This window comes from Ammospiza caudacuta, chromosome 1 (assembly GCF_027887145.1).
Source record: "Ammospiza caudacuta isolate bAmmCau1 chromosome 1, bAmmCau1.pri, whole genome shotgun sequence".
Lineage (NCBI taxonomy): Eukaryota > Metazoa > Chordata > Aves > Passeriformes > Passerellidae > Ammospiza > Ammospiza caudacuta.
Genome location: NC_080593.1, coordinates 44,819,680 through 44,846,530, shown reverse-complemented (window position 1 = coordinate 44,846,530; position 26,851 = coordinate 44,819,680). Strand labels below are relative to the sequence as shown.

Here is a 26,851-nt window from a genome sequence, read left to right as displayed (position 1 = left end):
GCTCTCCCAATGCTGAATCAGCCTGCATTATACCAAGGCCCAAACGAGCTTGAATTACAGGTAATTACTGTGGATCCACCATCAGGCAGCCATTTGCAAGCTCAGGGAAACTTGTCCCTAATCTCAGAGTCTATGCCTTTGCTTTCACATGTGCTTTCCTTAGCAGATGCCCTGGGCTTTGGCTGAGATCTACTCCCCCTCTTCTGTTTTTCTGCAGGATGGCCCAGGAGGTAGAGGAGGCCAAATCCTGTACAGTGGTATCATCATACAGACCTATGCCTGTTTCATGAGGAGTTTCAAGATGACAACCAATTATTAGAGATACCCAGACACCTTAGGGGAGAATTTGCAGTGGAATGTGGAGCATCCTGGGCTTCTTCCCATTGGAAGGAGATGCTTTGCTGCTGACATGAGTATGGTGCCAAGTAACAGCAGAGCCCAACTCAAAACCTAGCCAGAATCACTGTTTTCTCCATAATTGGAACTGAACCTGAACTGTGATTTGGACATTTCCTTGAAGTCTGAGTCAAACAAGCATTGGTCACAGCTGAACGCCATCATTAAAGCAAAACCCCAAGGTGCTCAGACTTCCTGCAGAGAGGGGAACTTAAGTCAGCATCATTTGCATGCCAGTTTACCAGAAAGAAGACATAAGATGTGCATGTTCATATTTTTATTAACCACTTCTCACTGCCTTTTCAAAGTCTTCCCTGCCACACTCTTCTGGATGGTTGTCACATAAAGATGTGCCACCAGTAGGGACTTTATGGGACTGTCTGCCATCTTGCCCTGGGTCTCCCCACTTTCTGCAGCAGGAATAGCCTGGCCTTTCCTCTTGAAGGTGGCATACTTTTGGTTTGCTCCCTTTTGCTGTTGTTTGCAAAGCACGTGGTGTTGCAGGGCATGAGACAGACCCTGCAGTCTTGCCTCCTGCCTGCTGGCATCCCTGGCAGGCAGCAGAGGGAAGCTGTGACCTTGGGTCAGCCTGGAGAGGTCAGGACTAGACCCAGCTACTCATTCCTGTCCCAGCCTCCCAAAAAGACACTGGAAGCTGCCCAGAGGAGTCCAGTTCTTGTTCAAGGGTACTTTTTCTCCCCAGTGAAAGTGTTCTGCAGCAGGACACAGCCTAGGAGCAATATCTGATTTGCCCTGTGCTAGATGATGCACGTGAGCAGAAAATTGATGGTATGAGACATTGTCCTTTTGGTATCAAAAGAGCTTACCAGGAAAAAACCTCAAAATAAAAATAAAAGAAAGAAAAGATTACCACGTGTGTTTGAGCCACCGAAAACATGAAAACCACAGAGTAAGCAGTCTGGGACAGGTCTAATCAGGCTGAGGCCCCAGGAGCACACACTCAGCTCAGCCTACAAAAAGGTTAACTGTAGGTCTGAAGAGCAAACATTACATGCAGAGTGTGACTCCTGGGTGCCACATCCAGGCTGGCCCCCCTGCAGCAACTGTCCCGATGAGTCCCCTCACTCCTCCCCTATTCATGTCTCTCTTTCCCATGAGCAGCCTCCATGGAAAAGGAACTAAATTACAAATAACCTATTTTTTCCCCCCCCACAGAATTGGCCCAGTTACAATGATCTTTTTGTTTGCAATTTAAGGTAGGTCTGACAGCTAGAAGAAAATAACATAAAAAAGCTCCCTGGGGATACACAGCTCTGCACCCTTCACCAGATGCTTCAGTGCCATGTTAGAAGGAAGTTCTGGGGAGAAATCAGGAGCTTACTGACTGCTGCCAGCCACAGCCACAGGTGCTTTTTGTCAGCCCACAACGAGCAGTCAGAGGGAAGTCAGAGCATGAACATGGGCCATTTCCCCATGGAGGAGGTTTGGCTCCATCCACTTCTGCTGTGGCTTCTGCAAGGCGACCTCTCAGTTACATGAGCTGTTTTTGAATGGGTCTGGAGGAAAAATCTGTGCTAGTTGAAGGTCCCCAGTAGCACTGACTCACCTTGTGTTGTCACAAGGCATTATTCTGGACAAGCTGGTGCAGAACATGTGGAATACTTAGGTGCATTTGTGTTGCATCAAGCCCACCAGGCTCAGCTACCTTTTGTGATGATGGACCAACTAGAAAAGCAATCTACAGCAGAAAAAACCCAATTTTTTTTGTTTACTGGGGCTCAATGATCAGCTTTGCAGGCCAACAGCAATGAGCACTAAAGAATCACAGATAAGAAAGAGAAGTTGCAGGTAGAGATTAATCACTTGCTGCAGAGGATGCAAATATTTAAGACTGCAAAGAACTACTAAAGCCAGGTACTTTTCCTTCTTAGTTGCTAGATAATTTTAGAGGAAAATTTCAATTTTTCTCATGAATCTTTTGCAAGATACAGTACTTTTAGATTACTTTTTACATGTGCACACTGGGGAGCCTACAGCTTGATAAAAATGAGATAGCAGTAACTATAGTGCATCCAAGGACTTAATCAGCACAGTGCCATAGAGAAGCTGAAGACCTAATCTAGGCTAAATGTAAATTTGTAAAATGGAAATAAGTCAATAATTCAAATCAGCAGCATCAATTTCTGTGTGGTTTGTTCATCTTCCGGCCAGAGTTGTTTCAAGGAGTTGAGGTTTTTATTAAAGGTAGAAGAAGAAGAAGTACAAGGAAGAGGTCACAGTCCTGCTTCAGAGTTGTTTCAAATCAGTTGTTTTCTCCCATCTTTCCTCTCCAGGCTACGGAGCTTCCTTCAGGACTGAGGAGCAATCTGGCTGAAGATGGAAGCTGCAAATGTTGTGAGTATACAACTATGTCACTGTTCATCTCCTTTTCCTTCCCCTCCTCTGTCTCCATCAGTTTTCTGCCTCTTTCAAGCCACTGATACTATCCCAATGTAGCAGTAACACAAAGACTTCTTCTCCACCTCTTTCCAAGCTGGGCATTTTGCCTTTTGTTATGTATTTGAAGCCAAGCAAACCATGGTTTGAATTATCTCACAGACATAATGCTTTCACCACCTGCCATTTTCATGACTGAAGTTGGTTGGATGTCATGGACTGCTCTTTTGTGAGTTTTTCACTCAATGGGTCATTTTTATAAATCTCTGCTGTGCTGCACACTCCAAGCAATCTGAAATTATCTGTTTCACTGGCATCCTTTGCAATTTTTCATTTAAACGGAATAAATTAAGCATTTTAATTGCATCTGTTGGAGAGGGGCAAATGTACGTTTTACTGAGCCTCTCAACACAAATTTACTAGATATCCTATTGCAGGTCACACATCCTGGCAGGAGTAGCTTGGATTACTACAGGAATGACAGCATGGTGCTGTCCCTGTGTGAGATCCCAGTGAACAGCACAGACTTCATGTGTGACAAGAGGCAGGTCAGGCAGTTTGCTCAAGCCTTCCTGCCAGTGTTTTTCTGGCTCATCTTCGCTGTGGGCACAGTGGGGAACACTTTGGTCGTGCTTGTCTATTGCAAATACCACTTCAGGAGGAGCATGATGGATCTGTACCTGTTGCACCTGGCCATCGCCGACCTCCTGCTCCTTTTCACCTTCCCCTTCTGGGCCAAGGCTGCTTCAGATGGATGGATCTTTAAGGACTTCATGTGCAAAGTTGTCAACAGCATGTATAAGATCAATTTCTATGGCTGCAGCTTGCTTCTAACCTGCATCAGCTTTGACAGGTACATCACGGTAGTGCAAGCGATGAAAGCCAAAACTTGTAGGCGCAGGTGGCTTCTGCGCAGCAGGTTCATGTGCCTGGCTGTCTGGCTGACGTCTGTGAGCCTGTGCATCCCAGAACTCATTTACAGCCAGAGCACACAGGTGGGTGACCTAACAGTTTGCAAAATTGTGTACCCACCAAACGTCAGTGTGATCTTCAGAGTTATGGTCCTGGCCTTGAAAGTCATCATAGGATTCTTCCTCCCGCTCCTTGTCATGGTGATTTGTTATGCCCTTATCATCAACACCCTCCTACAGGCCAAAAGATTTCAAAAGCAGAAGTCGCTGAAGATCATCACCACGATCCTCACCGCTTTCCTCCTCTCTCAGTTCCCATACAATATTGTTTTGCTGGTCAAAGCCATCGACACCTACACGGGGGTGGTGCACAGTTGTCAGGTTGCCAACCAGCTGGACATCGGGCTGCAGGTCACCCAGATCATCGCCTTCCTCCACAGCTGCCTCAACCCCTTCCTCTATGTCTTTGCTGGTGAGCGGTTCAGGATGGCGCTGGGCAGGATGATGCAAAGCTGGGGCTGCTGCTGGAGCAGGGCCCAAGAGCACTCCTCTGCCTGTGACAGCCAGGAGCACAGCTCAAACTGGTCCTTTGCCATGCTGGGGGGACGGCGGGTCAGGAACTCCCTGATCCTCAACACTCACTGGACCTCCTCTGTTATGTCCCCTCCTTGCAAAGTCATCCTGTAAGTTAGTCCTCACCTTCTCCTCTCCAGAGAAGCACCAAACTCTTTGGAAACCCTCTGTATACCCCAAAAGATTATCCCAGAGGGGCAGAAAGGGTTGGGGACCTGCCCTTGATGTGTGGGAACCAACTGAGGGCTGCTGGCTGAGAGAACAGGAAGCCTTTGGCAGATGGGAGCAAAATGGAACCATATAAACGTTCATATGCTATAAACAGAACTGTCACAAAAAATATCTTTGTGACAGCAGGCCCATCTGCAGCTCAGACCACAACCTGAAATAACAAGTCTCACAGCAGGTGGTAAACCCAGCTATGGCTGCAACACAGGCAGATGAAGCTTTCTGTCCATAGGAAGCAGCAGGAGGGGGCTCAGGCTTCATTTGCTGTCACACCAGGTTCCCCTATGAATGTGGCCTGACTTGGGAGCCCTGCCAGATTCCTACACCAGATCCCGTCCCGTGTAAAGGAGAATGGCCTTTAGCTCTGACACTGGTTTGTAGCAGTGACCAAATGCTGCTCTCTGTGCCTGGGCAAATGCAGCTCCATTTGGCTGCATAGGTGTTTTTTCTTGTAAAGAAAAGCCAGTTGTTCATGTACATAAAATGGACATTGCAGAATGTGGTCTGTCTTTCTCCTGTATTTTAGCTGTGTGATGTCAGGTATGATGGCTCCTGTTTTGATACTGGAAACAAATCACCCCTCACAATAAAAAATAAGGGCTTCAGAGACATTGATTTGTCTGTCCTGGGGATATTTGGTGTATGGTGCAAAGGTGTCATAAACCAGAGCACAAAAACCAAACCCATGGTTCAGCTGACCACGAGTAATGCACCAATATCTTTGGAAAGTATATTTAACCTAGGAGCAGCAAGACAGGGAGTAATTAAGTGTCAAACCTAATGAAATTTGGAATGAGACATCAGGTTGTGGAGGCTGCCATTCCCAGAAGTGGTGTACTGTAATGCACCTCAAAACCTGAACCCACAGGGCATCATTTATCTGTTCCCCATTGCTCATCCCCTCACAGGGACATGGCCTCACCTGTCCTGCCTGACCACAGCCTGCACCTCCCACTCTTCAATTGCAGGATGTAGTGCTCAGAAGGCTTTGTTTTAAATAATCTCATCTAACCTGGTTTGCCTTCTGGTACTTAGTTCTTCCAGGGAAAAAGGGTTTTCACTGTGCATTTATGATTAAAGCATGTTGGTAAACAAGAGCTTTCTGCACAGTTTGGTGCTGCTTTTCTAGCTAATTGGGTATACCTAAGCAGATGGGGTTCAAGTTTCATATACACTTATTCGGATTTTTTTTTTTTACCTTTTCCTTAGAAAGAAAAATGGTCAAAGATGTATATAATTCTCACTGTATGCATAAGAAAGGTGTGTGGGGTTTTTGTAATTTGTGCTCAGCAAACAGAAGCCAAAATTAAATAAAGGCACTGCCACATACACCAAGGGGATGAACTGGTTGTTTCTTGCCCACACATCCTTCCCAGTTTGGATCCATACACATAACCTGCTTGCAATCACAGCATTTACCCCTCTCAAAAGAGGCCAAAGGAAAACTTTGCTAAGAGGGTCTATTTCAAATATCTAACCCTTGTGGTGTGGAAGCTGCAGCTGATAACCCTGCAGGCACCAGAGCAGGTTTAGGCTCCTGAGGCGAGGGCTGGGGTGCAGTCTGGGGAAGAAGGGCAGGTTTCTGCAGTAGGGGAGGAGGGAGCACATTGGGGGCAGATGCTTCCCCACAGCTGCACAGTCCCACTACCCCTTCCTGAGACTGGGGGTGATAGGGCTCTTCTCAGAGGGTTCTCCTGGCCCCCAAAGAGCCCTTGAGTTATGCAAACAACTTAGTGTGCAAACCTTAGCTGCTGCAAGCTCCTCTTCCCTGCACTACATCTCACCAACCCCAGGAACCTGAACTTTGTGGCCATCTCACAGAAATAAAGCTTCTTCAGTCCCCAAAACCCAGTGGGAAACATTCATGCTCAATCAGCAGGTGAAACTGCTGAGGGTAGTGAATCAGCAATTTGCAGCAGTTTGGGGTGACAGGGTTGTCCCTGGGTCATGCACATCCTGCTCTGAGACAGGCTGCTCCCATCACTGTGCCAGGGAAGCTGGTGACCAACCTCCCTGGAGGTGGTTTTCCCTCCTGGGGTTGGTTCCACCAAGGCTGCCTGCAGTCCAGCAGCTGCTGGTGGCTCCCCAAGCTGCTCTCAGCACACAAACTTGGGGGGAAGCTGCCTCCCTGCACCCCTCTGGCTGCAGCGTCATCAGCAACCCTTCTTGTTGGTCAGCACACAGCAGGGACTCAGTCATGGAGGTGTTTTCTGCCATTACTCCCTCTTGCATCTGCTGGGGGCCTCCATCTGCCAGCAGCACAGCTTCTGGTAGTCAAACCCTTCTTGGGCTCCTCTGTCCCTCTGCCCTGATATTTTACTTGGATTTATCCCACCACAATCCCCCTTGTGTCTGGCTAGGGTGTCCCCAACCTTCACCAGATGCTGTCTTCCAGGATGGGAGGTTTCCTCACAGGCAAAGGGTATTTTTGCCTCCCTTGCTCCATGAGCAGTCCCAGGGAAGTCTGCTCATGTTTTACAGCTCTAGCAGGATGGGCACCCAGCAGTTGCTTGAAGTCCTGGGAGAGGCCTGAGATGTTCATAGCTTGGGTCCCCTCCCTTCTCTTTGAGGCCAGCTTTTCCTAGATGTTCCCAGTTTTGGGCTGTAGTCTCCTATGCTGTTGCTATTCCTCGAAGAGGCAGCTGGGCTGGTCCCTGCCCCAAGTGCTGTGTTGTCACCGTGGTGCAGGCAGTCACGCAGCGCAGCACCAGCCTGCTTGTGGTACATGCTTGTGCATGGTGGGAGAGCCATGGGAAACTTGCACTCTCTGCAGGCAAACCTGCCTACCTGGTGCCTGCTCTACCCAAAACAGAGACATCTTTACAGAAGCACCTCTTCCAGAGAGCAGGGAAATGACGGAAGCATGCGAAAGTACAGGCATTATTACTATATTTGGACTTTAAAGCATCCCTGTGACACTTCAAGGACTAATGCAGAGGATATGACAGCCTTGCAGCAGCTTCACATTGTCCCCCCAGAAAAATGTTATCCTATGTGTGCCAAGGTCTGTTCTTGGGGCACAGACTGAGAAATATAAGGCAGAAGCAGGGTTGGGAGAGCCTTTCCCTTAGCACCAAGGGAGGGGATATTACCCAGGATGGATAAAAATGAATTACCGGAGATGAACACAAAGACTTCCAACGGCTGCAGCAGTTCCCTGCAGAGCTGAGGTACAGCAAGGTATGGTCACTTTCACATGTACTGGCTATGTGTAAAACTCACTCTCTGCAGGTCCCTCATACTCCAGATTAGGCTTTGCTGGAGCCTCTCCTAGAGGGAAGCTTCTGAACGTGGAGCCAGGTCTCCAGATGCCTCTGGAGATGCTCTGAACCTTCTATTGCTAATTGTAGCTTTGAAATGAGGGGATGGAACAACATAAATTTCATAAAACCCCCAAGTAGATTATATAATTATCAGATTTATCTTCCACACAATGCTATCTCTACAAGCCAAAAAAGGGACAAGCATTCACAATGATAAAGAATTTTATTCTTAAATTCCTGAGGTTAAAAAAGGGAAAAAAAGCATCAAGAAAAACATTCCAACACAACCATTAACATTTCTGTAACTGTACAGACACTGGTATACATGATTTTTCCCATATCTGGAGCAGGAAGTTTGATGTGAACAGGGCTTGCAATTCTTTGGCAGTTAAGACCAAAAGATGCTTCTGAACAAGTTACAACCTCAGTGATTGAGTATAATGAAATCTATAGTGCAATTTCAGTTTTAGGAAAGAAGTCAGGCTTTTGTAGCTTTGCTATTTTTTAATGTGGTACACTCTTGTGCAATACCTCTTTCATTTTTCACAAAGAAACATTGAGTAATGTTGAGTAAAGGAACACTGTCATTTTCTTGAAGAAACTGCATTCTTTCCTGTGCATAAACCTCTTTGTAATAAAAAATCTTACCCTCCATATCTCCTTACCCTTTCCAGCACCCAGAAAAACATCTAATTACTTATGCTACCCACAATGTGTAATCTCATTGTCCAATGAATGTGACATCTCCTTCAATTTATTTCATGATCAATTAAAAATATTTTTCTCTTTATTGCATTCCTGCAGATAATGAAAAGCCCAATTCAACAAATCACCTGAGCACCTATAAATAAATAATTTTCCAGCATTGCTGGCTTAGCTCACATGAACAAGAATTTTATGAATGGAAGAATGAGGTGCCTGAATGAAATAATCTCTTGCACAAGCCTGCCCTTGTGCAAAGTCCCTTACTGGGTTTCCATGATTCCAGAAATGAAATGTCTGGGACATTTAAACAAAAGGTCTCTACTAATGTCAGGTTCATTACTGTCTCTGCACAGCCTCTTCCAACAGTAATCACGGATTACTGCTCCTGGGAAGCTTCTTTGAACAGCTGCACTCCTGTCCACTTGCATCTTACTAGCCTGATATTTCATCATTTGAAACTTTTTCTGCTTAGGTACTGTCTTTGGTCAGAAGCAAACATTTTCTTTTCATCCTTAAACTACAGGTTCTGACTGCCACTCTTAGTCCTCTTTCAGAGAGAGAAAAAAAACAGCCATAAAATTACTCTTAAAGGGCAGGAAAACCTGAAGAAAAGGGACCACAAAGACTCAAGTGCTAAATGAGAACAATGCAGTGGATTTACTCCCCTTCTCCCAAACACAGGCTTCAGCCAGTCTCAGGACTGTCTACATAAGAGACCTCCAGAAAAACATCTGGCTTACTACATGGAGACAATTATTTTGAGAGCTACATGAACAGGGGGTTAAAAATATTTGCCACAGGATTAAAAAATGTTGGGAACTGGATGTGGAGAGAAATCAAGAGGCAAGGCTGTCAAATTATTTTTAGTAGAGAGACTTCAAATACTTTTTAACAGAGATGTCATATTTTGGCTGATACTTGACAGTGTCCCTTTACCTTACATTTGGCATGTTAGAAAGATATCCCTGGTATTAGGGATTCTAAGTAAAATTAGTATTCTAAGTAAACAACAGCAAAATGTTTTTAAAAACCACACCTAAAAGCTTAAAAGAAAACTGCAGCAGACTTCAGTAACAGCTCAGTGAAATTGCATAGCATATGGTACACAGTACTCCATTTTTAAGCAATAAATAATCTCTTCTCGCCTAATTAAATATAAATATAGCTTCAAGATTGAAATAACCTGTAATTCGTGAACGGATCCACGCCATTTATTGCTGTGTATTACCCACGTCAGCCTCTTGTCCATCTCATTTTCATGCATACAACCAGGTCAGGGCTTAACCACACTGCAGCCTTCAGGGGCTTGCACCTTCCACTGACCACTCTGCCTGGCAGAGGGTTGGGAGCACATCACCACCATGGGGAAAAAGGCAGCTGAAGGCAAGGGAACGCTATTGATGAGCCAGAGACCTAAATCCTAGGTGCTCCATGAAAAGTAGTAATTCTTTCACAATCTTTTTCAGGATCACTGTATTATAGATTGTTAACAACTGGAATAAATGATGAGCAACCTTTAGCTTTAACTGCAATTATTTTCTTTTCTATGATCAGAAATTTCCCTCTGCCTCAGCTGCTCCTGTGTAAATGTCCAACACTTGGTTGGTGATCTCCACCTTTTAAACAACCAGTCCTTTGGGGTGGGAGATCCCTTATGGGTATTGGATTGGACCAGCAATGCATAAACACCAGCTGGCCTCTCCTGACCACCTTCCCTACCTGAGCTCATCCCTCCAATTCCCTCTCCTTGCTTTTACAAGTATGCCCCTTTCCTCTCCCCAAACCATTTGCTGCAGTTTTTTCTTGCCATTTTTTCTTCTTCCCCTTCATGCTTTATTTCCTGTCTCCCACCAGAACCCTGTATGTCAGCTACAGCTGGCATCAAGTCTCTATAGGGTTCCTCACAGGTCTCACTGGTCTTCTACCAACTGCTGCACTAAAACCTTTCAAGTCTGAGGTTTCTTGGGAGAACAGTAATACGAGAAATCAGACACACTTTAATTATGAGGAGGGCTGGTTGGGAGAAAGAGCTTTTCTTCTTTCTCCTGCCAAATGTTTTGCCATTGGAAGACAGGGTTTTTTTACAGAAAAATCCACTTTCGGGTATTTTGACAAAAAGCTGAAATTCTATATGGAAAGCAGATGGTTTGCATACAAATTTTGTATAAGTGAGAACCCAGTCTTCCCTTAAAAGGCAGTGTTAACAGCCCACAAATCTGAGATGGAAAGCTAGCAGTTGGTTAGGGCAATCGCAAGGCTTAGGAAAGGGACAGAATGCACTAACACCACTGGGTGGAGAGCTCACCAGGCCTGGATATGCATTCCATTTTGGATGGATGTTCTGAGACCTGTTCAAACATTATTGCTGCATTCCATGTGGTCTAGAGACAGAGATGTTGCTGATCTCCTCAGAAACTGTGCTTTCCTGTGAATGCTGATGACTAAGGTGCTAAGGCAGGAAAAAGGAATGCTCCTCTTCCCAGTATCACCCAGTGAGCAGAACTTTATTCCACAGGGGATGTTCTGTGTTCTGCCACTGGTGCTCACCATAGGAACTGGTGGGTCAATGTACAGAGCACGGTGAGCCAACGTGAAAGGAGTTGCTGCTTCGTGCTTGTTCTTGTGTAACTGGTATTCAGTGCCAAAGCACTGGAAAGAGCCAGTTAAGACTTACCAAATCTTAGCCCAAAATATATAAAACTCCTATGGTTTGCTGCTTATAAAACTTGGAAAAGATAAAAAATTCTACATGGATTACAATAATTGTGAAGACTGAAGTATTGCATAATTGCTGCTCTGACTGTAAGAGCAATACAGCAGAACAGAGATGGTTATGTTTACACCTCAGTGAAGAGGTCAAAAATAGGCATTTTTCTTTACATTTCCTTTTGAAGGATATTTTTGGAAGAAAAATAGCTCAATTTTCAGCAGAGGATTTCAGTTTGCATTTAGATACCCCCACACTTATTTTTCTCCCCACTGAAAAAAAATTGGTTATTATTGACCTGTTAAACCAAACAACATGGCTTTTCAGCAATCTGTACACAGTACAGAACCATTAGTGTTCCTGAAAAGGCTTCTGTTTTTAGTGTACACATCTCCTCTTAAGTGCATTAGAACTATTGCATAGTTTCAAAGTCTTCAAATACAGTGGTAATCAGAATGCTTACACATGTTCATAAATAATAGCATATCTTAAAAATTTAAAAATACACAGTATAGTAAAGGCTATGGAAAATCACTTCCATCATAGATGACAGGTCGCTCAACAGCCAAGTGATAAAACACTCTTTTTGAGATAAACCTGTTAAGGAAAGAAACAGAGCAAAAAGATTCCATTAGCTGAAGCCAACAAAGAGGGGAAGCCTTAAAAGTACATTCAGTCTTGTTTCACTGCTGTCAAAAATATGCCTGTGCAAGGGCCATCAGATTTGTTGTTAAAAAGATGACAGTCCTGACTGAACTGTCTTGGAATGAGTCACCAATGACCTGCTTACTTCTGTTAACCCTCCCAGAGGTTCAGAAAGAAGAACGTAATTCTGGTGTGGGGGTAGAAAAAAAAACCCAAGCAAGAACAAGAACCAAAATTCAGTCTTGAAGACCTCTTGGCAAGCAAGGAAAATTTTCTTATATTTACTTCTGGATGGCAGAATAATGGTACATCTGATCAGTTCCACAGCTGTAAAACCAAGCTTATTTCACCTTTTATGCCTTTCTAGGACCTACCTAGAGAATGTGTTGTCAAATATCAGGGTGTAGATTCCAGCGTTTCTGACTTTCACCTGTCCTCTGATAGTTTCCTTATGAGAGTTGCAGCGAGTCATAGGGATAAGAACCTGGAATTCAATACAAATCAAAATGAAGTTTGCTCTTTGCCCTATAAATTGGCATTTTCTTTCAGAAAGCCATGATTGCAGCCACCTTGAAACTCCCAAAGTGCATCTGTGCCTGTAAAACTAATTACTCTGATTAGCATTAAGAATTCCCACAAACTAAAATCTCACAGTGAGACATGTGTTTTCCTTGGATTGTATCTTTACAGCACTAACCTATAGCTATTAATCTCTGCTTTAGAGATAGGATAAATTCCTGAACTTGTAAATATTAATCTAAACTTTAATAACTTAATCAAGTGGTATAGTAAATCCATATATCCAAAAGCAGGATTTCACTAAATATATATTTTATTATATATTTTTATACCCCCTGTGTTATAAAATCAGCTTTCTCAGCAAATCCTGATTTTTTATATGAGCTTACAGCAAAAAATGTTTGCATCTGTGATTCTATGTGAGTCTGGCTGTAAAACCCTAGCACAGCTGTCAGAAGAGCAGCTGACATAGATCAAGGATGACCCTATACAACACAAAGTTTAACCAAAGAAATATATCAAGACAAAAGCAGCATTCACACTTCATTCAGCTTTCAGATTAAAAAAAAGAGATATTTTATATGGAGTTAATAGCTGTGCAGTGAATTAACACAAGCTATATAAATGTCTTATTCCCCCAGTAAATCACAGCCATAGAGTTTACCTTACCATGGTGAATTAAACAGCCGCCTTGTCTTCAGCAAAACTTGCAAATAGCTGAGTAAAATAGATTCACTTAATCTGTAATCCTCATGAAATATGGACAGCACATATAAAACTGGGTACCTTGGGCACTGGCAATGAGATTTTGCACACCATCCAGGCATTTAAGTATATGCTTCATTGTAAGAAATGTAGGTAAACCAAGAAATGAAACTGTTTCCCTGTGGCTTTTTCTCAAGTGTCTGGCAAAACCAGCCTTAAAGAGTTTACCAACTAAGTGAAATTGAGAAACAAAAAAGGATCTTGCAGATTTGGATGTTTAATTTTGCTTAATAATACTGGGTGAATTTCAGATGCAACCAACAGAAGCTACAGGGCTTTTCGACTCAACTTCTGCAGGCAACATTAAAGATGTAGCTTTGCCTTTAGCAGAGCTGCAGCTTAACTGGAGAAACAAATCCTTAATGCATTAGCAAATGGCATTCTGGTGAAGATCTCCTAGCAATACTTGTCAATTCCTGTAGGCTGGATGAGTGTGGAGCAGTACAACCTCTGAGGCAGTAAGGAGACAAAGGCCTTACTTTGCACTGATCCAGCGGCGTGTCGTCGGCCTCTTGGTAGACAACACTGAAGGATATGCTTTTGGGGTCTGATGAGAAGATCCAACTGATTGTTAGTCCCATCTCTGTAACAGTGATGGGAATGATACTGTAGGTGCTGGATTTGATGAACAGCTCTCTGTTGCTTTCTCCAAAATTCATGATCTCTTCTACTGTAAGGGGTAATTTCATCCTGTGAGGGAGAAACATATGATTACTTGAAGAGATCCAATCCACTTACTCAGACAAAACCACTAATCATTGATTTTTATTTTCTGTCTATTTCAGGTAGACTCCACAGTGTATTTGGGACACATCCGGAAAATGCATGAAAATTCAGCCTCAGATGAAGGAAAAAACTACAAAAAAGCTGATTGATATTAAGAACCCTCACTGCTCTGGCACAAGTGTATTTTTTTCACTTATTTATTTCTTTTCAACTGAAGAAAACCAGTGCTGGAATACAGCTTTTTAGAGTTACTACAGGTAAGAAAGGAGTGCTGCCCTCTACTGTTCTTTTTAAACAAAAAAGTAAGTGACCTGGTTTCTTCACCTTCCTAGTTGAATATAAAAATTTGCACAGGAAACAGGAGGGATCAGGATTACAGAGGGGACAGGTGGATGAAATGTGAACAGCACTTCTATTCTGAAACACTTAACACATTTGGGTCTCTTTTACCCAACCAAGCTGCAAAAAAACGGACTCAAAATACTTCCAGTTAAAAAGGAAATTCTTAGCATCTAGATGATGCAGAGTCCTACAGCATTAGATAAGCTGATTTCATTCTGGTATCTGTTTAACTCTGTGATCAGTGAGGCCCTGAAGCAGGAGAACACTGGTTACTTTCTTCAGGGGAAACCTGTAATTTCTAAGATCTGTGGGATCTCACCTACATTACCTTACCTAATAATGATGATACCTAGTATCATCTGTCACTCTTCAGGCCAAATAAACTGTTTGCAAATCAATGAGATCAGAGTAAACCACAGTCCTGCCATGTCTCAGGTGACCTTTGATTTTAATAAACTAAATGTTATTCTTGGTTTTGCCTTACAGCCCAGCTATGATTCTAGTTACTGCTTCATTTACCTGGATCTCTGAACAGCCGCAACAAGGTAGAAACATGGACTGATTTATCTCCTTCAGGCACAAGTTTAAAACCTTTCCCATAACTAAGGCAAAATTTCAAAGCTGGGTTTAAGGGGACAGTGAGCAAAGGTGAATTTCTCTAAGTCATGTGCATCTCCCCATATTGGATTCTATTCTTGTCTGTGCAAGACATGCTGTATCACTAGTGCATGTAATTAGGAATTTCAGAGCAGGACACCTGCAGAGAATTGTGCAAACACAGAGCTTGAGTTGAGGCTTAGATGAAATTTTATGCAATGGCATGTATCAACCAGAGCGGGCAAAACAGATTCTGGGAGGCCATCAATAAATAACAGATACATGCTCCAAAAGGCCATGAACTCCCTCCCTTTGGCAAAGGTCCAATTAGAGCTGCATTCCCTGACTTGCCCTTGCAGTTTCTTTCAGAGACTGTTAGAACTGCACAGCCCTTTCTCTAAACTCCCTTCGTGTTGACAGCAATTCCTGTAATAAAAATAGGAAATGTTTTCTCATGTGATGTGGACCTACAACTTTCCTTTTTATTTCACTGGGACTGTTGCACAGGGACTGAAGAGAGAGGACCTGGCTCATTGATGCTGCTCTGTGTGGTTGAGTTACACCCTCTCATCCTCCTCAGACCAAACTCTACCATGGGACACAAGTGAGCAGCTCTTCCAGGAGCCTGCAAGGCTTGTGCTCACATAGCTGGTATCTGAGCTCAGCATTTAGGCTTTCACCTATAGCAATGAAATTGTTCTGCTTACATAATTTCTCCTGACTTCAACAAGCATATCTCAGCATCTTGAGCAACTTGCCAGTCTTCAGATTCATCGAAAGTTGAAGAAGTGCTGTTTCTAGAACAAGGAAAAGAAGAAAAACCATGATTCTCTGAGTAGTATGTAATCAAATACAATCTGCATGCTGATGCCTTCCCAAAATAGAAATGTTTTGATAGTCCTGATACCAAATTCTAGGATTCTTAGTTGGCCCATTCCAGTGACAAAACTGGGCAAAACCGCAGCCCCCTTCTGCTCATCACTGCACAAACGTAAAACTGTTTTCATCCTCGTTTCATGAGCTAAGAGGAATATATATATATACATCCAGAAAATCTTTTCTGCAATCATAACATAAATTTCTTATTGAGATGATGACAGGTTTTGAAGATTCTCTGGCAGGTTGAGGGGCAGACACAAGCAAAACAGTCTGCACTGGTCCCTCAAACAAAGCTTGCAAAAGGATAAGACGTCTCCCTGGATTTAATCTGGGAGGTGTTTTACAGACATATTATCCAGTTCCTTATTCTGACAATGTACACAAAACATATTCTATTGCTGTAGAATTGCTACCATGTGTCTTCTTTTCCTACAAAAAGTACTGCATGATTCAAACACAAATACACCAAAGATACTTTACAAGATAACAAAGCAGGATGTTTCCTCCACACCATGATGTGTCCCAGTGAGTAGTGAAACAGAGGGAAGAACCTTCTATCCACTCCTTACCTCAAAAAAGGTGTATGCTCGGGACTAGCACTGGACTAGCCCCAGGTATGAATTACAGGGCTGGACACAGAGAGAAGGATGAGTCTGAGAGTCAGGAAACAAACACTGATAGTTTCCAAGTAAGTTAGAGCTTCTCTGACTGATTCTTGTTTTGTTTCTCTGCATTCCAGCAGTTTGAGAAAATTAAGCTCTTGTTCCCAGAAAATTTCCAAGGATTCTTATTTATAGGGAACCAGATGGTTGGTTCCTTCCAAATCCAGGGGAATCTAATAAAATGTTAATACCATATGTGCTTCTGAACCATCAAGTGCAGTAATGCTCCTAGAGAGCATAACGGCCATACTTGCTGTTGACCAATTCCCAAAACTAATGCACAGTTTAGCATTTTCTTTTAAATCCAGTGGGATATAGCTCTACAAGCAGCATTGCTGAGAAGAAGAGCATGAGAAAATATCTCCTTCAGGTGGTGATGAGCAGCATCTGAATATACTGTGTCAACAACACGCAATCACATACCATTTTAGTGCAGTGACATTATGGTTTGGAAACAGGACGAATTCACTGTTATGACTGCAAATTAAACTGCACCCACTGTTTACACATTTCCTGAACCGTTATCTTGATATTCCTGTTCTTTTATTTTTGCAGTCTCTTGAGTAACTCTTGACTTCTTCAGTCACACCAGTACTGTTAATACCCTGAAGTGACAGCTGGGATGTGCATGGGAGACTCAAAGCTGTAATTAAGTGCCAAAACCTGAGCTGTACCCGGACACAAGGAATGTAGGCATGAAGTACTTACTAGGTGTTGGTCCATAAAGGTTAGTACAATATCTGTGCAAATACTTACTGATACAAATAACTTCTTGTTAACTGTCTTTATACAACCAGATAAGAAAACTGATTCTGAAAAAAACCTCAAACCAACAAACTAGAAAACTGAACTATAGCTTGTAAACCTACACATACATTTTGCTTGCACAGTGGGAACAGCAACCAGCTTCATGCTGTGATCCATGTAAGTCTCCCATCCCACCAGGTTAGCTACACAGCTTTTATTTCACAGCCTTGAATTCACACAGAGCAAGAGAACTACACAATTACAGGCAACTACACAATTCAGAAGTGTCAAACTCTATGATTTACGACACAATGCCATTACAGCTCTTGATTTAGTCCATTAATTTCATCTTTTATTTGGAAACCTAAAATGTAAATTAAATCACAGGACCAATATATGTTCATGTTCTCCTCTAATACATGATTTTCCTTATTCCTGCTTCAACCCAGTACATGGTTAGGTGGTTACATGGCCACCTTACCACTTGGCTCTACCAACCCAATACATTCACCACACATCTAAGGCTAAGGGAGTGCTAAGTCTCCTGATTTGTGTATTAAACCAAAGTGCCTATAATCACAAAGAAAATCCTCCTTCTTTTTATGACATCTCACTGAGTCTAACAGTCTAAACTAAGGTCTGGTAGGCTATAAGAAACAGTATCATGATTCAACTGGAGCATTTTTCCATTGACAAGAGAATTTATTCTTGCATGACCCATTCACCTTTTGTGTTAGCACAAAGGATGTTCCTACAGTTTGCCAGGTCCCCAGATTATGAATATGCAGCCTCTGGTGTATCTATTTAAACAGTCTGTATTCTTTCACTTCTTTTTAAAAGTAAAATGAAGTGGGACTAAAAGCAGAAAGAAGTGAAACATGGAAAAGACACTACAGCAAGAAGAGAACAGCTCTGACTCAGCAAAGCCTCTAGACACAGATTGTTGGAAGCTGATATAGCCTTTTGAAGAATTATTGCTTCATGCTGGTCTTGTTCTTATGCAATTCCTCAGGCACCTGCTGTTGGTCACTGTCCCTAAGTTCCCTAAGCCTTGTCCACTGTGCCTGTTCTTATACAGGGATAACATTTCTTACAAATTATACTAAAAATACTGTGGCCAACATCATAAATGGCTTGGGGAGTTAAAAGTTAGAAGCCACTTTTAGAATTAAAACTTGAAAAAAGATTGTTCAAATCTAGACTCAGCAATTTTCTGTTTTCACAAACACCTGAGCTGTGACAGCTGTAGCTACATGTCAGAGGTGTTGGCTTCATGTGGCTGAGCAGTGAAATCCCAGAAGCCATCTGCCTCTCAGCAGTGCAGTGATTTCTGGAGAGAACTTCTGTCATCCAGGGGAGAGTCTTACCGAATTGTGTGAAAGGCAGAAACCTGAAACGGAGACTGGAGGCTGTACAGAGCCCCTAACAGCTGCTTAGCCCAGCAAACACATCTGAAAATGCAAAGAAACAATCAAAGGCATTATGCTGAAGTGCACCAATGATTCCCTGGGCCTGCTGTTATCTAGCAGGTCAAACCCACCCCAGGCACCCTAACTTAGTTATTAGCCTTCCTCTCCAACCCATCAGAGAACAGTAAAAATAGAAAGATGACAGCAAGGGATCAGAAGAAAGGATACCACAGACAGTCCTTGACATGGGCAACAAAAGAGGAATGATTTGGGATGGAGCAACGGGGATACAGAGCTCACTGAGTTTTTAACAGGGTGCAAGACCGTGTCTTTCATGAAGGTGTATGGGTGGGAAAGGGATGGAAGTGTTAAGGGCAAACCCTGGCACATGTTGAGATGGGAAAGCATCACACAGACAATTGCAAAACTACACAGAAACGGATGGATGGACATGAAGATCCATCACTGTCTGCAATGGGTGAGATGCTTACTGCTATAAATGAAATCCCAGCTATTTCTCAAAAAAGTATCTATGACTTAGCTATGCCACATTCTGTATGAAACAAAGAAAAACAACCAACAAACAATAGAAAAGGACTCCCCAGCCTTAAAACTGGACACACTCTATCTTCAAGACAAGAAACTATACACAGAAAGCAAGCTAGGGAAACAATCATGACAAAGGAACCTTTCTGTGCTCTGAGTGACAACACACAAAATATTTTTTATTTCTTAATTGGTTTTGTTTTGTTTTGCTTTTTATTGTGATAGGGAAGATGTTTGGCAAAGGCCATGAGATGAAGATAGCTTTCAAACACTGCATTTGTAAAATGTTCAGAACAAGCAATTAGGGATTACCAGGGTGCTTTCCTCCCAGCAGGAGGCAGCAAACAGACGACTGGAAATCAACACTAAAAATACTGACAAGCTGCTGCCAGTATAGCCCAAATACTGCAGCCTGTAGATCACCAAGGCTCCAGCCACCTCTGTGGGTAACACTAGTTAAGATACCTTTGAGTTTTCTTTTCACACAGTTCTTTAGAGGCTGTTAAGGGAAACTGAGGCAGGAGAGATTTAGCAAAAGCAGTTTCTGGCCTGAGTTTACACCAGTATCCACCAGGAGCCCCATGTCCTTTCAGCAGAGCTCCTGCCCAACCCTTCCTGCCCAGCCTGTAGCTCCACAGAGGCTGCTCCATCCCCGAGCCTGCAGGTTCCCTGCAGCCAGGGTAGTTTCTGCACCCAAGGTCCTTCACAGCTCTACAATCAAATGTTCTTCAGACTGACCCATCCAGGAGTAACAGCTACTCTCTCAGCCCACTCCCTATAGGGGATAAATCCATACAACCCAGATGTCACCAGACAGTTTAGCCACTGCTGTGTCATCCTCATACCTTATTCTGCATCTCAAAATGACTGATAAAAGCAGGTGGTTATCACAATATATTGCTCCCCTGTTTGACAGGAACAGTTTGTGAATATTTAGCACCTTGCTCCCAGTTGGTTTCTTAGAGGCAGAGAAATTTCTATCACATGCAATGAAGCACAAGGGAGAACTCAGTTTTTAAAAGGCATTACACAGCCCTTACATTTCTTGTGTCAGTAGTGTTCTTTCAATAATGATGCTGCAGAAGTAAGACAAATTTGGTGCTGTTTTTCTTTATATGCATTTGCAGGTACCAAACTCAAGCAGCCAGAGATACAAGCTCACTGCTCTACAAATCAGAGTCCCAGAAGCACTCCAGCTATGGTAGCACAGGCTGCTACAAAGATCTGCCTGAATGGGCTTGCTTCTCTTAATAGAGATTCCCTCTCTTGCAGAACCAAGGGACACTCAAACTGCTGTACTTTAGAACTCACTGGGTGAGACCTTTCAGGCAATCTTGAATCAGAGGTGAGTTCTGCTAATCTTATGCTGAGTAATATCTTGTAGTAGGATTAATCTCACAGAAACATGGTTTTTGTAGCTCAAAAGAGAGGGCATTTAGCTTTTGGGCTAAATCTTTAAAAAGCCAATAAACCTATCTTACAAAACACTTAATTTACCAGGTAAACAGCTTGCAAAGATCAGTAGTCTTAGGGCTGTTATTTTTGTGTGCTGGCAACAGCCCTGACTGCAATTAAATTGAGGAGAGGCTTAAGGGGTTAAGCCTCTCTTTGGAGAGCTGACAGTGCAAAACCCCATCGACCCTTGAGAGGGAATGTGATGGTAGGGGCTGACAGAGGATTGGTCACCCCTTCCTCTGAGAGTAATACAAATGTAGTGCATTAACAAAAATCCTCCATGTTTCAGTAAGTCACTTGAAATGGGGAAAGGAAGAAATGCTGCCATGTGATGATGTGACTGACATCTGAAGAACAAGATGAGGCTTAACTGAAACACAGGTTCTGAAGTACTCGTTGAGACTCAAACCCTGCCTTTTGGGACAGGTCCAACCCAAGCCAAACAACTCTGATGCTCAGAGTCTGCAACCTGAGCCTAAATGGTAAATTTGGCAAAACAAATTTTATTTCTCTCATGGGTTTCCCCAGAAACCTCAATCCAAGCACTAAATCATGGATGTATTAGAAAGCCTAATCCTTATACTGTTTTCAGAAGCCTCTTTGTAATTGTCTTCTGAGTATGTTTTTGAATCCCCATCAATATAAATCTGGTAACAGATGATGTGTTCAAATCCACCAGCTGTTGTGCTTGGGTCTTGACTGTCAAGACAATCCTCTTCAGCAAATAAATAGATTTGCTTTTGTCTGTCATGGATGCTTTACTACAATTCTTATCTGTTAGCACTTAGGATTTTGTCTGTCTCCTGGATGCATTAAGATTTAATTATTTGCTGAGTAAAAAAACCAATATGTCTCCTTCCAGGCTGCCTTTAAAAAAAAGGCAACATGGCAACTACAGATAGTGCTAACTTTTATAATAACTTCTCCATCACTGACCCCTATAAAAACAGAAATGAGAATTTTCATATTAGTAAGAGTCTTCCTGCCAAATATGTATTTTGTTGTTTTCATCCTTGGCCTAGCAGGAAAGGCACTGACCTTTGTCATACTAAGTTTCTACATGAAACTGAAGACACTGACAGAAACTGACAGTACTTTTGCTGAACCTGGCTATAGCTGACTGCATTTTGCTTTGGATGCAGCCCTCTGGGCATACTCTGCTGCTCAAGAGTGAATTTCAGGCACTGTGGCATGTCATGGGACTTGTATACACTTCAATGTTAACTCTAATGTCTATCACCTTTGACCAGCTTATTGCTGTTACTTTTGCCACCAAAGCACATGTGTCAAACCAAACAAATGATATGGGGCAAATTAATCTCTGTCTTGATCTCACAAGCATTTGCTGCACCACACTTTGTTTTTTGGGAGGTGTTAATTTTGATAAGGCAGTATGTCAGGAAGAATACCCAAACTGTCGCACAGAACTGGCTCTTGAAGTGATCCAAGTGACTCTTGCTTATTTTATTCCCATGCTAGCCATGATCATCTGCTACTCACTAATTACTAAAACCTTACTGTGTGCTAGAAGTCTTAAAAAGAACAAATGTAAAAAAAAATGTCTCTACTTGTCCTCTTTATTTTTACCCAGATACCCTATACTTTCTTCAGATTGATAAAAATCACAGACTGGAGCTTTAAATTGAACAGCAGCCTTGAATATGCAATTACCATAACAAAAGCTCTTGCTTATTTTTATGCCTGTCTTAACCCTCTATTTCTTCAAGGGTATGAAAAACAGGAAGCACTAACACAAAGTTATTAAAAAATCAAGATGTGCCAAATGGCAAGTTACAGCTCAACAGTGGCAAACCACTGCAGAGGAAGATTCTAAATCTTTTACTGCTTCATAGAGTGCAGATGCCACAAACATGTACCCACTATAAAACTGCCTAGAAAATCTGGAAACTCTTTTTCAGCTTCTTTTTTCTGTTTGTTTTGTTTGCAAATACTGATGTAGGCAGTCTGAGTGAAAGAGGAAATACCATTAGTAAAAACACTGTGATCAGCTTAGAACCAACCTATTTTCATCATGATACTTCATTGCTTCCTGCTTTTCCAGTCCAAGCTGGTAACTGAGTTAACAGTGCAGAAGATCTTCAAAAAGTATAAAAACCAATGAGATAAAATTCCACTTTTCATAAAGGTAATTTAAATTTCCCAAACCTCCCAAACCTCTGGCCTGCTGGTTTTCTATGAATGGTGTTTATTTTATTGAAAGCTTTTATGAGTTGTTTCAAATATATTACATATTTTATGTAATATCTTCAGCCCATTCATTTAATGAGAATTCCTGAATTTTAAAAATATATGTTTCAATCTTCATGCTGAGGTTTTTTGGATGTTTTAGGGTTTTTTTTCCATGTAGGACAAGGTCTGTACACAAAATCCTTTAGTGTTCATCTAAAATTTCTGTAATAAAGCAGCATTTTCACCTGCTATCAGGTTCACAGTCTGAATGTCCTATACACATCTTTGTATCTTATATCTGATAACAGACCTCATGTTGCCAGATTACCAGGGCCCTTGTGAACAGCAGGAATATCATATCACACACACATGGGCTCCAACACTGAGCAGTGTTTCTGTAGATGCAAACTCTCGCACCCTGATTCCCCACACATTCTTTGCATCATGATATCCTTCCAGTCTGTTTTTCCTGGCACCTTGGTTCCCTTCTCATGAAACTGCTGATTTCTTGGTTGTTTTCCAACCTTGTTCCACCAGTTCTCCCTTTCCACCTCCAGTCTTTTCACTTCCAAATTGGAGGGAAAAATATGTGCAGGGGAAAGAAAAGTGTGCAAAAGCTCTTGCACTAAGTAATAGAGCAGGTGTGGAGACTGGAACAGGGAAAAGAAAGAAGAGATGTTGCAGAGGAGCAAAGGGAGGACTTTATACAGCTGTGGACTGCTTGCAATAAAGGCAGGGTTGGGTCTGGCCCAAAGGGTCAAAGCTGCATTACAGCTTTGAAATACCAATTTTAACTGCTTCAAACCATTCTTGCAAAAACCACACTGCCTGGATGTTCCTTTACTCCCCATTAATACCCAGGCCTTCCTATCAGAGCACTGCAGCTCAGAGGTACCTGACCCTTTTTGGCAGCAACGTGCCCATCTCACCACTTTTCCCTTTAGGAAACAGCTCCTTAGGCAATCCTTTCCTCACTACACAATCTCTTGTTTCTCCCAAGTGAAATATCCTTAAAAACAAAGCTATGAAGCAATGTGGTGTGACTGCATGTGTAAAGGTGCCATCTCAACACACAGCTGCAATGCAGGCTTTGCCAGCATAGGGTGGCAAGAGGTGCTGCTGTCCCCTCTCCCTCCTGGCTGCTTCTGCGTGGGGCAGGGCACTCTTCAGAGCACATTCACTTCCCCCTTTCGGCCACACCGCACCCTGCCCGGCCACGTGAGCTGTAATTAAGCCAGCCAAGAGTGTTATGAGTCATCAAGAAAAAAACAATCCAAACCAAAGCAGCTACTGTGCAGACAGGCTGAGATGTTCTTTCTACCACTACCAAGGTGTGAATAAACTCTTTGTTCCTGTACCAGGCTAGTGGCAAATTTGGGGTTTTCTTCAGTCTTCTGCTGTCTGTGATCTTGATTTTGCTGCTGCAACATCTACTACAGGCATGTTATGCCTACAAAACATAAAAATGGAAACACAGTGCACTGGTTTATCCTGGGGCCCTTGGTTTTAGAACACAATTTGCATATGTGAATGCTTTAGAAATAAGAGTTCAAAAATACAACACTTCAAAAGAAAACCCATGAGCCTTGAAGTAGCAGGATGTATCACAATTGCACAATTAATCTCAGCCCCTCACATTCAAGATTTTGATCAGGTTGGTCCAAACACAAATAACAAACCTGAAAGGCTGAAGTAACTGCTGCTTAATCCTAACCTTTAGGAAATAGCTACTTCAAGGTCAGTCAGAGTTATGTTGGTATAGTCATCTCTCTTATTCTGCCACATACCTCTGCAGCTGATGACTGATGTGAGTTTTAATTGATTCTCAACTGACCTATACCAATAAAGGCACACTCTCAAGATTTGCTGTAATGAAATAATTTTGTTGTAATTGTGTCATGTCACTTCAAGGAAAGAACAACAGTGGCAGGGCTAAGACACCAAGTGAAAAATAGAGTAAATATACAGTAGGCACCAAAAAGGGGACAAATAGGAACAGGAATGTCCTTTAAGATAATTCACTGCTTTGAGGACCAGCTTGCATTTTTAGTCCAGCAAGGACTCACACCTAGTATTCTAGGTATGGTCAGTGTGAGAATCTCTGCTGTCAGCCAGAGAGAGATCCTAAGAAACTTTGTCAGCAGAGCATGTCAGTTGCAGATCTTCTACTTGGACAGAAAGCCTCCCTTCTCTTCCCTCTCCTGGCTGCTCATCTCCTTCATTTTTAAAGCTCCACCAGCTGGTTCAAATCTCTGGCAAAACCAAAATAGCTTGGATTATTTTCAGCAGATCTCAATAAAGAAGTTTAGCCTGAAAACTGACTTTTTGTATGCCTTCCTCAGACATGCATCTAGCAACCACAGTCTTGGATCTTTGTGTGTTCCCCAGACACTATATCTAAGCAAATTCTACTCCAAATATTCAATTTAATGAAAAGAGAACATTATTGGAATGCCAGTGGAGACTATGTGAAGTTTCCACCTAGAAATCAGGCCACATTTAGCTAGACTCTTTAGAAAGAGAAAGAATAAAGATGATAAGTCTACACCAAGTTCAAGGTGGTCAGCTCAGTACAGCCAACAATTCTGCAGCAATCAAACCAGTAGCTCAGAAAGTCACTAAACGGCAGGCCCTTGAACTGTGGGAGAAAACACAGTGGAAAATTCTGAGTACATGTCTCAAGGGCTGCTGTCCAAGACAGGACAGAGGGTCAGCAGACAATACAGTGGCTCTGGCACATTTACTCACAAACAACCCAACTATCTCATGCTGCACTTCCTGCTCCTTCCTGTGCTAAGTGACACTCAAGCTCTGGGTACACATGTACTCTTCACCACAGAATCAAGTGAGAAGACCTGTGTGCTGTCACAGTCAGCACTGTGCCCTGCTGTTTTTCTTTAACATGCACCACCAGCACCACACCATCATCTGACTCACGTATCAGTTTCTAGATCTCTCCCATAACACAAACCCACAATCAACAAGTCATCTGCAATGCAAGAAGGCCATTCTCCTCTCCACTGCTCAGGCTAGTGACCCTGAGCCTTCCAAACATTACAGGTGCCATGGGAAAGGGCAGGTGTCATTTGTGTTCTCTGCAAAGAATGTCTCAGGTTCAAAGTACAGCCACAGTAGGACTCATCCACCTGCTCATGAAACTGCTAACAAAAAGCAACAGAGGATAAAGCACTATTTCCTGGCTCTCCTGCTTATAATCTGACAAGAGAAGCTGGACAACCTCTAAAAGTTTATGTAGTGCAAGTAAGTTGTTCCATGGGTGCTCTTCAAGAATAGTAGCCTCTTGTTAGTGACAATCCTTCCTTCCTGCCTGAATACTTTGTCAGACAAGATGAATTTAGACCAATGTCAAATTAAAACAAATGGTGACCCACACTTATTTCTCTTTTCCTGGTTGTTTTCTCCAGAGCTAACTCACCTGTAACATACCTCCTGCAGATAGCATGAATTAAAAGAAGTAGTACACTTCACTTTTTTCTTCACAAAACAAACAAAAATTCCCCACCAAAAACTGTCCTTTTGCAAAACACTAAATTCACAAGGGCACTGTGAAGCTCAGTTCATTCCAGCACATGATAAGCAGGAATACACAGTCAGTGTTAACTGTCTACAAACTAGGAAGAACACATTTAAGGTATTTACCAAGAAACAAATAGGTAGAATTTTGAAAAGTCTTTTTACCAAATAAACAAGTCTGTACTGTTTGTCTTCAACCCAAACTGCAAGTCATTGTGGTTTATACCGGAAATGTGTCTGTTGGGTGTAAAAGAGTCTAGGTCTGCTTTCTCAGCAGCAGACTATTTACTCTGTGACTATTTTCACTTCAGCATTTATATTTATCCTGTCTATTTTTCTGCTTGGAAGCAAAGCAAGTACACAATTTAGGTGAAATTTCTCTTTTTGTTTTTTCTTCTCAAAAGACAATATATTTTAAAGAACAGAATTTTTGTAAAACATTTGAAAATATTTGAACAATAGTAAAACAATATTTTGCCTAAACTGTACAAATTAAACATAATAAATAAATAAAGATACAAATTAAACTATAATACTACAATGTCATTTGCAAACCAAGTATTTGGACATTCAGATGGCCTTAAATCCTTTTCATTGGTATTTAGGTTGAATTATATATTAAAACATTACTGAAATCTGCACTCACTCCCATTTT

The 26,851-nt window shown here is 42.3% G+C and overlaps 2 protein-coding genes across 7 annotated transcripts in view; one reads left to right on the top strand and one right to left on the bottom strand.

Moving 5' to 3' along the window:
* Window positions 1-2,733: 2,733 nt before the first annotated feature.
* On the top strand, window positions 2,734-4,391 carry CCR9 (C-C motif chemokine receptor 9). The gene is made up of 2 exons (XM_058801395.1): window positions 2,734-2,751; window positions 3,231-4,391. Exons 1-2 carry the CDS (start codon window positions 2,734-2,736, stop codon window positions 4,389-4,391), a joined length of 1,179 nt encoding a protein of 392 aa, XP_058657378.1.
* A 3,581-nt stretch (window positions 4,392-7,972) lies between these two features.
* The window catches only part of FYCO1 (FYVE and coiled-coil domain autophagy adaptor 1), a 45,876-nt gene continuing 26,997 nt past the window's right edge, over window positions 7,973-26,851 (bottom strand). For 5 of the 6 annotated variants that reach the window (XM_058817137.1, XM_058817169.1, XM_058817163.1 and 2 more), the window contains 5 exons: window positions 18,430-18,513; window positions 15,482-15,571; window positions 13,589-13,799; window positions 12,200-12,309; window positions 7,973-11,777 (listed from right to left, as the gene is read on the bottom strand). In XM_058817137.1, coding sequence (XP_058673120.1) covers window positions 11,702-11,777; window positions 12,200-12,309; window positions 13,589-13,799; window positions 15,482-15,571; window positions 18,430-18,513 — 571 coding nt within the window. In that variant the 3' untranslated portion in view covers window positions 7,973-11,701. The remainder of the gene's footprint in view (window positions 11,778-12,199; window positions 12,310-13,588; window positions 13,800-15,481; window positions 15,572-18,429; window positions 18,514-26,851) is intronic. The other variant, XM_058817155.1, reaches the window with a different exon arrangement.